This window comes from Electrona antarctica (assembly GCF_951216825.1).
Source record: "Electrona antarctica genome assembly, chromosome: 4".
Lineage (NCBI taxonomy): Eukaryota > Metazoa > Chordata > Actinopteri > Myctophiformes > Myctophidae > Electrona > Electrona antarctica.
The window spans coordinates 50,343,404-50,360,381 of record NC_136809.1 but is presented as its reverse complement, the minus strand read 5'-3'; the positions used below and the strand labels follow the sequence as shown (position 1 = coordinate 50,360,381).

At 45.3% G+C, this 16,978-nt stretch overlaps 1 protein-coding gene across 2 annotated transcripts in view; it reads left to right on the top strand.

The window, feature by feature from the left end:
• The window catches only part of dok7b (docking protein 7b), a 56,726-nt gene that overhangs the window by 7,179 nt on the left and 32,569 nt on the right, over positions 1-16,978 (top strand). For both annotated transcript variants that reach the window (XM_079498535.1, XM_079498534.1), the window contains exons 5-6: positions 971-1,201; positions 15,547-15,666. In XM_079498535.1, coding sequence (XP_079354661.1) covers positions 971-1,201; positions 15,547-15,666 — 351 coding nt within the window. The remainder of the gene's footprint in view (positions 1-970; positions 1,202-15,546; positions 15,667-16,978) is intronic.

The window sequence follows — 16,978 nt, the reverse complement described above, 5'->3', positions numbered from 1 at the left end:
ATAATAAATCAGGATCAGTGTGTTTGCTTACGATCTGTGCATCTGGGCTGTTACTTTGTTTGCACTTTCTGTCTCATTTGCTGACTGATTGATGTTGGCCACTTGTCTTAAAAAGTCATTAGGCAATGGTTAATGACCACACAGACACACATGCACAGAGGGACACACACACGCGCACGTTTGTAATACTATACTTGTGAGAACATCAGCTTTTCAGGACGGCGATTTCATGCATGCCATTTTTAACCTGTCCCCTAAAGCCGACAATTAGCCGACCTACAAGCTCATGACGCATCGATTTGTGATGCATTGTGAGCTTGTAGATCGGTCGTTTTCGGTGCGGGACACCAGCGCTAAGGCTAAATCAAGACACGCATAACGCTAAACCCCAACCCCTAAACCTGCATATAATATGCATATATGCATATAATAAATGCATGATATGTGCATATAAGAAATGCATAATCCTGCTTCTAATCCCAACACAAATGTTTTCCTAATTGTAAGCAAATCCTTTTTTTTTTTTTCCTAAAACAACCATTTCATTTAAATTCTGTAATAGATCCCTATAACAGACAACATCACACTGATAAGCAAGCACCAGTATGTAACCTGATGTTGGATAGTTTATTGTGGAGGGCAGCGATCCAGGAATCGTGAGAATCATGAGTAAAAATGCACCATCAAACTTTCAGATGCTCAGTTGTTCTCCCAGATCGTGATCTCTCGCCCTTGACATTATTGTTTACGCTGTTGTGTGTAAAGTTCTAACAAACACTTTTGGTGCAACTTAGACACATCATCAGTGATGTATCCTGGGGTCTTTGGGTGTTTCGGTAAACAGTAATTAAAATTAAAAATGGTAGTCCTCAAAAACACACACACACGCACGTGCACACGCACACGCACACACACACACACACTTTGAATATTCTCTGAAGTACAGTATTCTCTCTGTATTCCACACCAGTCCACAGGTTCAGCGTCACCATCCAGCCAGGTACTAAACTGGAGAGCGGCTCCGCCTCCCTGCACCTGTGCAACAACCTATTGGTCCTCGCCAGGGACCCGCCTCCGGCCATCATTGGCCACTGGAAGCTGCCTCCGGCCGTCATTGGCCACTGGAAGCTGTCTGAGCTGCGTCGCTACGGCGCCGTGACCAATGGCTTCGTGTTCGAGGGCGGGACTCGCTGCGGATACTGTGAGTAATGGTCATTTAGACCAAATGTCTTCTAAATCATGACAGTTTTTAGAAAAACCTCTGTCAGTGCTTCTCAAAATATATTGTTCCAGGGACCCCCCCAGAAGCAAAGATTTGAGTTAAAAACATTCGCTCTGAAAGAATATCTATTCTGGGTACGGTCACTCAGCCTGTACCTTGGAGAAGGTCTTGTATGTCTATGGAGGCTGCACCCTGAATGGAATGATTGATGACGTCTTCAAGCTAGACACCGCCACAATGATCTGGTGTTTGATTGACGACCGAGGCAGACCGGCGCCGGTTTCGGCATGCCACTCCGCCACCATCACCGAGGGAACTACCAACGAGGTCTACGACAACATCAGGCTCTTTGACACGGACACCGACTGCTGGGTGACCACGCCCTCACAAGCCCAGCTTCTTCCAGAAGGACGCATGTCTCATTCAGCCTTTGCCTACAACGAAGAGCTTCACGTGTTCGGTGGCTGGAACTCCCAAGGTCAGGAGGTGATCTTCAGCGATCTGTGGAAATTCAACCCACGGATCTTCTGCTGGACGAATGTCGAGCCCAAGGGGAACGGCCCTGATCTGTTGATTTTGTTGAACTGTTGCGTCGTGGGACACCGCATCGTCGTCTTTGGACGATACAAAGCGTTCGCCCTCGATGACGGCCTGTACATCTTAGACGTATGTCCTAGTCTGAGGACATTATGCAAGCTAGCCGCTATTCAGCACAGCCTGCCAGAGCTGTCGGGTAGTAGAGTGGCCGGATGGGAACCGCAAGGTTCCCAGTTCGAACCCTGTGGGCTCCCCCAGAGTTAGTGTCGAAGTGTCCTTGAGCAAGACTCTAATTGCTCCCGATGTGCACGTTGGTGCCTTGCATGGTTTCCGCCGCCATCGGTGTGTGAATGTGTGTGTGAATGGGTGAATATAATGCACAATCAGAGCCTTGGATAAAGGCGCTATATAAATGCACCATTTACCATTTATGACCAACATAAACTGAAAAGATGACAGCCCACTGAAAGAACTGCTAATTTGTATGGATTTATTATTATAAATATATATATTTTTTGAGGGCACTCCAACGTCTGGCTTTCAGAAATTAGGTAATATGGCAGCCAGGTCTATGGACTTTTTAAATGTTTGTTTAGAGTACGATTTATGTTTAAAGGAGTGAGGCACCCCTCACTTCACACAAGTGTGATGTTTTTTATTTACTTGAACAAGACCTCATGATATCCTCAAAAACAGCTAAAACAAGACAAAATGATAATAGTCACAATTGTCAGCAATTCAGAAGGTGGTGGCAGATAATATTGGCAGTTGGCAGATAGTATTTCTTGCATTATTGAAAAGCACAGCTATGGATAAATCTTTGACTGTACACACTCAGGAAAATACATTATCTTGCAGCATGAACCAATCCCTCGGCTCCCCTCCCACTAGTACCTACAACATGAACCAATCCCTCGGCTCCCCTCCCACCAGTACCTACACCATGAACCAATCCCTCAGCTCCTCTCCCAGTAGTACCTACACCATGAACCAATCCCTCGGCTCCCCTCCCAGTAGTACCTACACCATGAACCAATCCCCCGGCTCCCCTCCCAGTAGTACCTACACCATGAACCAATCCCTCGGCTCCCCTCCCAGTAGTACCTACACCATGAACCAATCCCTCGGCTCCTCTCCCAGTAGTACCTACACCATGAACCAATCCCTCGGCTCCTCTCCCACTAGTACCTACACCATGAACCAATCCCTCGGCTCCTCTCCCACTAGTACCTACACCATGAACCAATCCCTCGGCTCCTCTCCCACTAGTACCTACACCATGAACCAATCCCTCGGCTCCCCTCCCACTAGTACCTACACCATGAACCAATCCCTCGGCTCCTCTCCCACTAGTACCTACACCATGAACCAATCCCTCGGCTCCTCTCCCACTAGTACCTACACCATGAACCAATCCCTCGGCTCCTCTCCCAGTAGTACCTACACCATGAACCAATCCCTCGGCTCCCCTCCCAGTAGTACCTACACCATGAACCAATCCCTCGGCTCCTCTCCCACTAGTACCTACACCATGAACCAATCCCTCGGCTCCCCTCCCAGTAGTACCTACACCATGAACCAATCCCTCGGCTCCCCTCCCACTAGTACCTCCTACACCATGAACCAATCCCTCGGCTCCTCTCCCACTAGTACCTACACCATGAACCAATCCCTCGGCTCCCCTCCCACTAGTACCTCCTACACCATGAACCAATCCCTCGGCTCCCCTCCCACTAGTACCTACACCATGAACCAATCCCTCGGCTCCTCTCCCACTAGTACCTACACCATGAACCAATCCCTCTGCTCCCCTCCCACTAGTACCTACACCATGAACCAATCCCTCTGCTCCCCTCCCACTAGTACCTACACCATGAACCAATCCCTCGGCTCCTCTCCCACTAGTACCTACACCATGAACCAATCCCTCGGCTCCTCTCCCACTAGTACCTACACCATGAACCAATCCCTCTGCTCCCCTCCCACTAGTACCTACACCATGAACCAATCCCTCGGCTCCCTTCCCACTAGTACCTACACCATAAACCAATCCCTCGGCTCCTCTCCCACTAGTACCTACACCATGAACCAATCCCTCGGCTCCTCTCCCACTAGTACCTACACCATGAACCAATCCCTCGGCTCCCCTCCCACTAGTACCTACACCATGAACCAATCCCTCGGCTCCTCTCCCACTAGTACCTACACCATGAACCAATCCCTCGGCTCCCCTCCCACTAGCACCGTCCTACACCATGAACCAATCCCTCGGCTCCCCTCCCACTAGTACCTACACCATGAACCAATCCCTCGGCTCCTCTCCCACTAGTACCTACACCATGAACCAATCCCTCGGCTCCTCTCCCACTAGTACCTACACCATGAACCAATCCCTCGGCTCCTCTCCCACTAGTACCTACACCATGAACCAATCCCTCGGCTCCCCTCCCACTAGCACCGTCCTACACCATGAACCAATCCCTCGGCTCCTCTCCCACTAGTACCTACACCATGAACCAATCCCTCGGCTCCTCTCCCACTAGTACCTACACCATGAACCAATCCCTCGGCTCCTCTCCCACTAGTACCTACACCATGAACCAATCCCTCGGCTCCTCTCCCACTAGTACCTACACCATGAACCAATCCCTCGGCTCCCCTCCCACTAGTACCTACACCATGAACCAATCCCTCGGCTCCCCTCCCACTAGTACCTACACCATGAACCAATCCCTCGGCTCCCCTCCCACTAGTACCTACACCATGAACCAATCCCTCGGCTCCCCTCCCAGTAGTACCTACACCATGAACCAATCCCTCGGTTCCTCTCCCAGTAGTACCTACACCATGAACCAATCCCTCGGCTCCTCTCCCACTAGTACCTACACCATGAACCAATCCCTCGGCTCCCCTCCCACTAGTACCTACACCATGAACCAATCCCTCGGCTCCTCTCCCACTAGTACCTACACCATGAACCAATACCTCGGCTCCCCTCCCACTAGTACCTCCTACACCATGAACATCCTCTACTGTACACACTAGAACTTCTTCTTACAGACAAGCACAGTGTACTGGAGTTTTGTGACCTGTACATAAGAGAACGTACTGTCCCACACATTATCCTGTCGTACTTGTTTAATGTCACTTAACACATGTAGACATGTAGTGGCCAGGCCACTGTGGTCATTTCATTCCTTGTTTTAGAGCGTTAACTTCAGACACTAGTCATGTATTGTATATATGATTCATAATTCTCCATATCCCACCACACCACGTTGTGAGCAGTGAGCACACTGGTATGTACTGTACTTTAAAGGTATCCTCTGAATGTCCTGTTGATGGGGGCTTGTATGTGAAGAATGAGAGGCGGTTTTATGTTTTCGGCAGGTGTGTGCGTGCTTGTGCGTGTGCACACACGGGTGTGAGAAAGAAAGTGTTTAGAGGGTGCAGGTGCTGACACTATTTAAAAAGTTAATGGTTGGGGAAACTTTCACTGACTGAGCAAAGTACGTACAGTAGTAGTAATTTCCATTTCACCATAGCTGCTTTGAAGTCTGACAGTGTGCAGTGAGGGGAGACAGTGGCTCAGGGGTAGAGCACGCCGCTTCAGTTCGATCCCGGGCTCCCCCAGAGTTGGTGTCAAACTGTCCTTGAGCAAGACGCCGAACCCCTAATTGCTTCCCATGAGCAGGTTGGTGCCTCGCATCAACCATCGGTGTATGAAACTGGCGAATGAATGCATGGGCGAATGTAATGCACAAGCTACATGTATACGTATACATGTATGTATGTATGTATGTATGTATGTATGTATGTATGTATGTATGTATGTATGTATGTATGTAAAGCACCTTGGATAAAGGCGCTATATATATGCACCATTTATTTACCATTTACACTAGTTACTAATTTACTTGCAGTAGGCCTATATATATATATATAATACAGTATATAAAAACACACAATGTATATATTTTTGTTCAACTTTGTGGTTCAACCTTGTGAAGCGTGCGTGCGTGCGTGCGTGCGAGCGTGCGCCGCACGCGCTGGTCTGATGAGCAGACTAGTGGCTCCTACAGGAATAACTGCAGGGTCCCGGTGTCTGGTTTCCTTGCTCTGATGAACAACATGCTATAAATACCAGCCTCCCTCCCTTCTCTTCTGCTGCTCACACACTGCCTAGTGGCTACAGCGTCTATGACAGCTGCCCTCTCCTTCAACTCATCTGCATGTTACCCAGCAGCCCTGGGGAAAGTGCAGAGAGAGAGAAGGAGAGTGGCATTTTTGGCAGGCATTGAGAAAGTGTTGGGAGCCGTGTGTTGCCCTGTCTGCTCATTAGAAGCAACCTTTTGGGCTTCTTTTTCTGTGAAGTTGCTTGTAAATATTGTTGTGGGCTGCGTTTTTTTGGGGGCTTAATTGTTTCTTAAAGTGTCGTTGCTTATTTGGGCTTGTTTCCTATAAATGTCGTTTAAACCATTCAGTGATTCTCACACATGTTCATGTCAAGGACATCCACAGTAATGTATTTGTCCATGGACCCTATATTTAAAGTATTTTGTGCCAGGGACACCCATACCAGATTTGTGTTGTTACAATGTTTCAAAAATATTCTTTGTCACTTTTTCAGAGATTTCTTTATTTAATTTAATTTTTAGAGCCGATCTACAAGAGCTTTTAGATCAGCTATTTTTTTAGCCGGTGTGGTCAAAATAAGTGACTATAGGCTACATGAGCACGCTACACTTTAGCGTCCTAGTCGCTTCTTTTGGGCTTGTTTTCATAGACCTGGCTGCTTATTTCTCTCACACAATCTGGCAACACTGTTTGGGAGGGGACAGAGAGGGGGGGTTGATATCAGCTTGCATGGTTGACGTAAGCCATTGTGAAACCACAAATACACGGTTGCACTTTACCTGACGTGTGGGAAAAAAAAAGAAAAAGAAAAAACGGCAGGTCTCTGGCATTCCTATTTAGAGCATGTAATTAGACAAGACTTCAAAGGCAGTGAAAATGGACAATCAAGAATCAGAAAGATCACTTGCATTGTTTATGTTAATTGCTCCCTGTAGAGAAACGATAAAAAGTTCAATGCACAGTGGACAGGCTATGGTTTGAATTACTTTGTTAATCAGACCAAACCTACGTCGCATATCATATTATTATATAATTATTATAAACGTGTACAGCCTCAAACACCACCAGACAATCACTTGAAATGGCCACAAGCAGCAATACAGAATTGAAATAAAAAATTGTGTATGAACATGCGTGTTGACAAGTGGTTTATTATTAGACTAGTACGGCATTTTATTTCAGGAACCTACAGTATATTATCAGGCAAATACAAAACAAAACAGTGGCACAGATAATTAGGATATTTTAGAGCGGAACTCCCTGTAACTCCATCTAATTTCAAACCCAAGCTACTACTAGGCTATAACTTTTGGTGTTAGCATTATGTTATGCTTTAGCTATTGAAAAATAGCAGATCTACAAGCTCATAGCGCGCCACCGAGTGGCGCGCTACGAGCTTGTAGGTCTGCTATTTTTGAAAAATCGAAGAACGACTGACATAGAAACATAGCTTTTTCAGAAAACTGTCAGGATGTAGAAGACATTTTTAGAATCTGATCTCAGGTCAAAATGGGTCAAATGAGAAAAGTTGTCTTGATTGATTGAATTCTTTATTAGTCAAAGATGTAGGCCTACTGTAAACGTGGTTGCAGGGACGTGCACACATACACATCAAAGGGGGCTTCATAACAGGGATGAGGACTGATTGGCTCCATGTCAGGCTCCCAGCCATGTATTGGACGCACCCAGTCAGAACTGTATCTGTCTGAAACAACTGGCCATTTGAATAATACCAGCAAATTCTGGAAAGCTATTCAATTAATTTCTAACATGCCGAAGTGCCTCGATCCTCGCATTGTTAAGGACTCCGCGTCCATTTCTGAAAGACTGTTCTGGAATGTTTTAATGAGCACATTGCCTCTGGTTCCCTGACTCGTCTCCACCTTTTAAAAACCATGCATGCCTTCTTCAGAGATATGCTCTTTTATTTTAATCCTTTCTCTGTAGATGAAGTTCTTTTCACTGGACACCACAACACCGGCAGGTCCAGAAAACCTGGAACCATACTTTAAAAAAAAAATCACACCCGTGTGAACTGAGTGGTGTAAAGTCTTATATAGCCTGATCAGCTGTGGTCTGACGTAATGTCTGACGTAATGAAATCACACCCGGGTGAACTGGGTGACCGTAGCAACCATGCTCATTTTTTCTGCACAGACAGACAGACAGACAGACAGACAGACAGACTAACAAAGCCAGTTGTAGGAGTGGTTTACACCACTCAAAAAAACATGCATTTAGACATAATGCACAGTTAGTCCATAAGCTGAAAAGGAGAGTTACTAAACCCCCTACTAAATCGACCAGTTTTCAACCTATCTTCACACAATTGGTCACAGTTTCCATTATACTAGCTGCTATAATAAACTATAATAACCATGGTCTGTCTGTCTGTCTGTCTGTCTGTCTGTCTGTCTGTCTGTCTGTCTGTCTGTCTGTCTGTCTGTCTGTCTGTCTGTCTGTCTGTCTGTCTGTCTGTCTGTCTGTCTGTCTGTCTGTCTGTCTGTCTGTCTGTCTGTCTGTCTGTCTGTCTGTCTGTCTGTCTGTCTGTCTGTCTGTCTGTCTGTCCGTCCGTCCGTCCGTCCGTCCGTCCGTCCGTCCGTCCGTCCGTCCGTCCGTCCGTCCGTCCGTCCGTCCGTCCGTCCGTCCGTCCGTCCGTCCGTCCGTCCGTCCGTCCGTCCGTCCGTCCAGAACCATTCATCCAATGCACTTCAAACTTGGCAAGTGCACTACTGCTGAGAACCCAATGTTGAGTGTGAGGTCAGTTATCCAGAACCAGCCTGATCTAATTGGGCACACGTTTACGATTAGCGGCCATAACCCTGCAAAACATATTGTAGTGAATTAATAAGGCAAGGTTTTTGAGTAACAGCAGCCCTTTTGGTTTCATTAAATCAAGTCACTGTGCTTGCCGAGTATCAGTGAATACATTTGAAAAACGTCAAGAACTGAAGTGTGTTCACTGAAGCAATTTGTACCAAAATGAACAATTACAGTAAATGAATAATTTACTGTAGTTATAATACGTACAATATAAGCTTCTGTTCTGTAACTAGAACACGAGTACAAAGAGGTGTGCCTTTATCTGTGTTACAAGTCTGAGTCTGAAGTAATCCGTTCTACACTGTTGACTACCTTCAAAATGGAGTACTTCATCATACTGTAGGATTCCCAAGTGAAACATCTAATTAGCCCATCAGCTCTTTTACAGGAAGACCTATTAAACAGGAGACATTGGGCCCAGCGCACGTCGATAATAAACCCGTTTTAGTATGATTACTTGTATTGCATTTTTTTATTGCATTATTTGTGCAGAGCAGTGGAGAGAAATAGGAAAGTTAATTAACCCATTTTGGGCGGGAACCCCTTTTGGTGTTAGCATTATGTTATGCTTTAGCTATTGAAAAATAGCAGACCTACAAGCTCGTAGCGCGCCACCGAGTGGCGCGCTACGAGCTTGTAGGTCTGCTATTTTTGAAAAATCGAAGAACGACTGACATAGAAACATAGCTTTTTCAGAAAACTGTCAGGATGTTTAGAATCTGATCTCAGGTCAAAAGTAATTAAGGCGGGAAGGAGAACATGGTCTCTGGCTGGGAATCAAACTAGAAACATTGCACCTCGCTGGCTGAGCCAACAAGGTGCCTCCGTTATGATGAATCTTACGTCTCAAACCCTATGGCATATACATATTGACTGGAGTCCCACAGGGGTTCTAAACTAGACCCCCTCCTTTTTTTCACTCTACAGTCTACACACCAAAGCTCTTCACTGAAAATATCCGATCTTCATGTTCACAGTAGATTGTCTATTTTCGCTGAACGTTTGTCCCCCAGAACAGGGACGCTAGTGTCCATGTGGTTAAATAGATTCAGAGACGTGCTGGCCATTGGGAAATTCGGGACAACTCCCGAACGGCCGGTCCAGTCCAGGCCGGTCTGGGCCAGCCGTTTTTTTTTGTTTTTAATTAAAAAAACAAAACAAAAAAAAACATATATTTAATTTTGAAGATACACAATCATCTTTTAACAAGGTAACAGCCTATATAATCATGTTGCTTTGTGACATAATAATGTTGTGCACAGCAGCCGCTCTCAGCCATCCTGGCTGCAGCGCAGCCTGTTAGGTCACTGTAGGACCTAAAGTGACCTAAAATGCGCTCGCACGCCCTTGATTCGTCGGTGTTTCGATTCGTCGGCACGCGGCCTCCGGCCTCGGCAAATCCATTTCCCGAGCTGAATTATGGGCCCACCACGTCCCTGAATAGATTCCCCAGACCTTCTCGGTGTGACTTCTTATAGCTGTACTGTCCCGTTTACTGCATGGTCACATCTCATCTGCAATTAAGCACAGTGCCGGACATTTATTATTCTTTTTTGCCAAAGTCTATGGACTTTAATGTTTGTTTAGGGTATATAATTAGCGACATCATTTCGCTGATATAAATACATGTTGTAATAAACGTTTTAAATTTTTCACGGACATGAGAACATCAACGTGCCCCCCAAAGAGCGCCCTTCACTTCACACAAGTGTGAAAAGTGACAACTCTAGCCTGAGTGCTAGAATGAATGAATGAAATAAGTTGTGCTTGGCGCTCTGAAATACACAGGGTTTACTCTAGTGTTACAGAACGAAAATACATCGCCTAAAACATCATACTAAAACAAGTAGCTTGGGTTTTCAGCGATGTATCCCAAGACCATCTCGCGAACATCATACCCCTATGCCGGGGTGATCAAGTCCCGACCCACATCCCAGTAGCTACCAAGGACTGTCTAAGAAGGACGAGACGCGAAGACCCTAAGGGCGACGCCATGTTGCTCCATGGAAGGAAAGAAACATGCGCAGTTGAGACCAGGAAGTTGGACATGACAAATCATAGATATGGCACAAATGGCCCAGCAGATGGCGTGATGCCACTGACAGGAGATATGGTTGTACATATCATGTCACGTCATTGCATTTTACCTTTTATATTAACGTTTTAACAGCAAATGGATAAGTAAGTCCCAGCATGGATCATCACAAAGACAGTAATGTTGGTTTGACGTGACATATGTACAAGCATCTATCCTTTCATTGGCATCACGCCATCTGCTGGGCCATTTGCGCCATATCTATGATTTGTCATGTCCAAATTCCTGGTCTCAACTGCGCATGTTTCTTTCCTTCCATGGAGCAACATGGCGTCGCCCGTACGACGCCATGTTGTCTTCGCGTCTCGTCCTTCTTAGACAGTCCTTGGTAGCTACCCTCGATCAGACCCACTATAGGGTAAGACCAGGGCCACACAATCCGTTGGAACCACTCCGGAATTACTCTGCCGGGACTGGGAGGCACAATTCTGACATGTGGAGGGACTAGGCTCTGTGGGTTCACTCCTGTCCGGGCCCCTCCTACAGTACGTCTCACCAGGTCCACTCCTGCTCTCACCAGGAGTACAGCGAGGACCTGTGCGTTGCACCAGACTCCCAGCACCAGACTCTTCATTCAGGAGTGGTGGTTTCTTGAGCCGCAATGGTTCCGCAGGCTCCACCTGGGCAACGGTGGTACCGCAGGCTCCGCTTGCAGCTCGAATGGCCCTCCTAAAGGCCTCATTGAAGGTTTTTGGGCTTCCTCCTCACGGAGGATGCAGGCTGGGGAGCCAACCCATACTGCTCCAGTGTCAAGAGGACTTGATTTACCCAGTCATTGCTTATTTATGGCGTATAAAATTTCGATTGCAATTTGATTTAATTCAATGGAGCCATTTTATTTGCACGGTGGAGTTTTATCGGTTGAATTCATGATGAAGTCAATGAGACAGTCAATATTAGATTACCCAAATGTCCTTTAAAAAAAAGAAAGAAGGAAAATCGAAATGAATTAAACTAATAATTCTCCCCAAATGGATATGGTATTAAATAAACTCTAAAGAGGGAGAACAACAATTTGGCGAGAGAGATTTGCGATTGACTTATTGACCAGGAACGGTGCACATTAATCAACATGTCAGTTGACAAATGAGCCAGAGTTAGTCAAAAGCTCATTTTCATCTGTATAGTCCCCGAGCAGGCTGTTAATGTTAAAAGTGGATAGAGGGGGAGAAGGAGCTGGCCTAGTGTAGAGCACTGGGGATCCCAATTAACGCAAAGTAAAGGACTTAAGTGGTTAAACCATTTAGGCCTGATAACTAATTCTACTTAATGTCTTCTAAATCATGAGGGTTTTCTGGAAAAAAAAACTATGTTTCTTTATCAGTGGTTTTCAAACTATTTCATGTCAAGGACCCCGAAAATTGTATATAATTGGCCGCCAACCCCCATCTGAAAATATGTTGTTCCAGGGACGCAAATATATTAGTTAAAAACGTTCACTGTGAAAGAATATATAATCGAAAGACTTGCACACATGTTAACGCATTTTCTAAAACGGCAGATCTCCAAGCTCGTAGAGCGGCACTCGGTGCCGCGCTATGAGCTTGTAGACCTGCTGTTTTTCAATAGCTAATAAAGTATAACATAATGCTTTAAAACACCAAAAGGGTGTTTCCGTCCTGAATCGGTTAAAGAGTCGTCTGCTGTGTACACCAGCTTCTCCTCCTGTATATATATATATATATATATATATATATATATATATATATATATATATATATATACACAGTATATACATCTGGCAGCACTTACTGCAGTATATGGACTATTACAATCACATCGAGTCTCTGTGACACTACATCACACTCTCTAGTGTGTGCAAAAAGACACCCCGAGCCTGCAGACAGTCCATATAACCACTGCTGAGGAGAGATAAAAAACGGGCCTGCTCTTCCTATACAGCACTTTCAGAAGATTGTTTTTATACCATAATAACACATAAAGGCCTGAAACCTACTTCATGCACATCTATAATATATCATATACAGTATATATATATGCATGCACAGACGGGTTTGCGTGGCGTGCGACCTGACAGGATGCAGATGAAGACAGATGGGCACCGTTTTCAACGCGGCCCTCCACTGAGAACTATGACATCAACTCATTAGCACAGACACTCAACTTTACCGATTCAGACTGTAAGACGACCGTGCGCGCGTAGCGTGCGTGCGTGCGTGCGTGCGTGCGTGCGTGCGTGCGTGTGTGGGTGCGTGCGTGCGCCTTGCCACTATGTGTTCCCACCACCAGCAGTCACTGTCTTAGATCCAACATCCATCAAGACCTCTGCTCAAGCTGATTATATATCCCAGCGAGAGCCTAATGCAGCGGGATTGCTCCCAACTCTATAGGCCCACTGGAGAGGCTGCCAGATAGTGTGTGGATGTGGGTGTGTGGGTGTGGGTGTGTGGGTGTGGATGTGGGTGTGTGTGGATGTGGGTGTGTGTGTGGGCGCGTTTGTGTGCACGCCAGCATGGTGTGGCATCTTTCAACTTTGCTGCCAGGAACTGTATCTTGCTAAGTGCAGCCGGCTTTTAGACCTGATCCAAGGCAGGGAGTTGGGACAGGCACACATGCTGTCTGTCAGTGGTTTGGGGGTTCCGGGTGGTCCCCAGCCGCCAAATGATGGAAGGTTGGTAACCAAATGGACCCTTCTAGATCTTTAACTCTTCATGAGAGCGTAAAATGTAACCAAATGGACCCGGTTGAGTTAAATTGTTGTTAAACACCTACCTAATTTTGAAGAATTCTACACAATTAGACAATGTAAAATTGTTATTTTGATTGTTATGATACCAAGCAATACAAGCATTGGAATTGTGGACAAAATCTTATGCAACGATAACAAAATATTCTTTCGTTTTGGGTCTGAGAGGCTTAATGTCATCAAATGGTGGTTCCGTGGCTCAAATGCTGAATAAATAACGGGCCTTGATATGAAAAAGGTTGAAAACCAAGATCTGGGTTTTAGACTTGTTGGTGCCTATACTAAACATTGGCACATGTCCATAACCAGGGGCAGAAACAGTGAAAACTGAAAAGCTGATTGTGGCTCATTAATCTAGTAAATTCACCTTCACCCTTCACATGTATTATCTTCAGAGTATGAGCTGTTACCCTCTGGTAGACGCTACAGAGCGTGTCGTTGCAAGAGAAACCGCTTTAAACTTTATTTTCTTCCCACTTCAATTGTCCTACTAAACAACCGCCACATAGTTCATAGTTCTTAGTGGGGAAGGGACTTTGACCTTCATCAGTTAGTTAATGCAGTTATATCTGTGATACTATAAACTGTGAATACTCTAGTGCTTTATATTTATATACCTCCTCTGACTGCATTTTTGCACCTTTCTTGTGATACTCTTGTGATACTGTACTTGTACATTGCTGCTATTGTGTATTGTCTGTCTGTTTTCAAAAGCGTCATGTACTGCTGCACTTTTGCCCAAGACAAATTTCCCCTCGTGGGACAATAAAGTATATCTCATCATCTCATATGGCCTATAGCTACCACAGCACTGAAACATAACATACAGTACATAACCACCTATACTGTTGTTATGACTGGAGCGTGGTGGGACCCAAATGCACAGCAAGGAGAGGCAAAGGAGTGTTAAAGCCCACCCGGGGCGGATCTTTATTCACAAACACAGGTGAGGAGAAAGCAGTAATAATAAGGGCCCCGTAGGGCTGCTCTACAGAGCTGGAGTCCCGGAAGCACTGAGAGAGGAGAAGAGAAGTATATAGAGTCAGTGGCAGGTTCACAGAGGAGAATTTAATGCACAGTATAACGGCGTGAGCCGTGTGACGTTTAAACCATTTAGGCATGACGTAAAAAAAAAAAAAAAAAAAAGTCTAATAATATAAATAATATATATTCAAAGATTTTTGCCGCATTTTCACGATTTTTCAAAAATAGCAGACCTACAAGCTCGTAGCGCGCCACTCGGTGGCGCGCTATGAGCTTGTAGATCTGCTATTTTTCAATAGCTAAATTATAACATAATGTTTAAAACACCAAAAGGGGTTCCCGCCCAAAATGGGTTAACTGGCTAGCTCTAAACAGTAACACTGAGAACCTAAGTTTATTGGTCGTTGTTGTCTCTGTTAAATGCAGAAGCGACTTCACTGTTTAAGCTGATAACTAGATCTTGTCTGTTTTAAATTTCAATTATCTGTTTTTTATGTGGACCCCAGGAAGACTAGCGACTAGCTAATGGGGATCCGAATACAGGATAAGTCTGGCTGTCTAACTTTACCAACCTTGTACCTTTCCTTTTAGATTGTTTTGTCCTATTTGCCTGTTGTTCTATTATTGACGTCTACTGTACTGTACTGTACTGTACTGTACTGTACTGTACTGTACTGTACTGTACTGTACTGTACTGTACTGTACTGTACTGTACTGTACTGTACTGTATTCTGCCTTGTGAAGCACTTTGGTACATGAGAGTTGTTTTTAAATGTGCTACAGTCCAGTTCTGTACGTCTGTTCCTCCCTGGTATTGATAGGTGATATATAGATAGCTGTATATAAATACATTTGATTTGAACCGTAGACTGGTGAGGAACTGGCACAATACTGTACGTACATCAGACACTTTTCTCGGTACCCACAATACTTTGTGGGGGGGAGAGTTCAAATATTCTGATTATTTTGGGGGTCACAGCCTGAAGACGTTGAGAACCAGTGTGTTGTTAACCATGTGTTGCCCTTCCCCCCTCCCCCCAGGGGCTGGAGTCTTCTTCCTGTCCTGCTCCGAGGGGGAGCAGATCAGCTTCCTGTTTGACTGTATCGTCAGAGGCATCTCGCCCACCAGGACACCGCATGGCGTTCGACCCGCCCTGCCAGGTACGCACGCACGCACGCGCGCACGCACGCACGCACGCACGCACGCACGCACGCACGCACTTTTACTTCTACTCCACTACATCTTGGATTCAAATGTTGTAATTTTACTATAACTACAGTACATTTAAAAAAAAAAAAACATTACTTACTAGTTACTTTGTGCATGCATGCACGCATGCACTCTCACACACACACACACACACACACACACACACACACACACACACACACACACACACACACACACACGCATGCGCGTGCACACGCACACACACACGCGTCTGCACCGGTGCATTTCTCCTTTAATAGCAGCATTCATGTTACTGTTTTTCTTTTTTATTACCTATAATGTGTCAAAGAGACCCACTGTTCTATAATAAGAACGCTCCATCACAGAGCTACAGTACGTGAGTCTGTGACTTTCACTATAAGGCTGTGTGTGTGTGTGTGTGTGTGTGTGTGTGTGCGTGTGCGTGTGCATGTGCGCGTGCGTGCGTGCGTGTGCGTGCGTGCGCGTGTGTGCGCTGGCGTCATATTAGGTTAGGGGACATGCTTTAAAGTGTGCACATGCTTTAAAGTGTGTGGAGTAAGGGGTGCTTGTGTGTGTGCGTGCGTGTGTGTGTGTGCGTGCGGCCACGCGCTCGCGTACTTTACCATACTGTTTATAACACAAGCATTTCTGAGAAATGCTCTACTGTATTGAGTTTTAGTGAGAGTAAAGAAAGTAATCTCATCATTGCTCTCACACTCAGGACCTTTAACCCATTCTGGGCGGGAACCCCTTTTGGTGTTTGAACTAAGCATTATGTTATACTTATAGCTATTGAAAAATAGCAGATCTACAAGCTCATAGCGCGCCACCGAGTGGCGCGCTACGAGCTTGCAGGTCTGCTATTTTTGAAAAATCGTGAAAATGCGGCACAAATCTTTGAATATATATTCTTTCAGAAGACTTTTTTCTAATTTCCTAAATGGGTTAATATATATACTTTAATATACGCTCCATCACAGAATTAATTCAGCATTAATACTGTAAGTTCAGTAGTTGAACGGGGTTTCTTTGAAAGGGAGTTTGAAAAACAGAGTTTTTATTTTATAGTACAACTATGCCAATCTTGAAGCGGTGATTTATATGGTGTACGTGTCCTGTGTGGACTGGGCAACTTTGGTGCATGACACATAAATATAGAATCTACAGTAGGCCTATCTCTCTATCTATCTAAAGCCTTACTTAGAAGCCAGGCTTCTATAGTTACATTTCAGAAGGCTGAGATGATCCATCCTTTGACCCCCAATGGTTGTTCCTGAAACA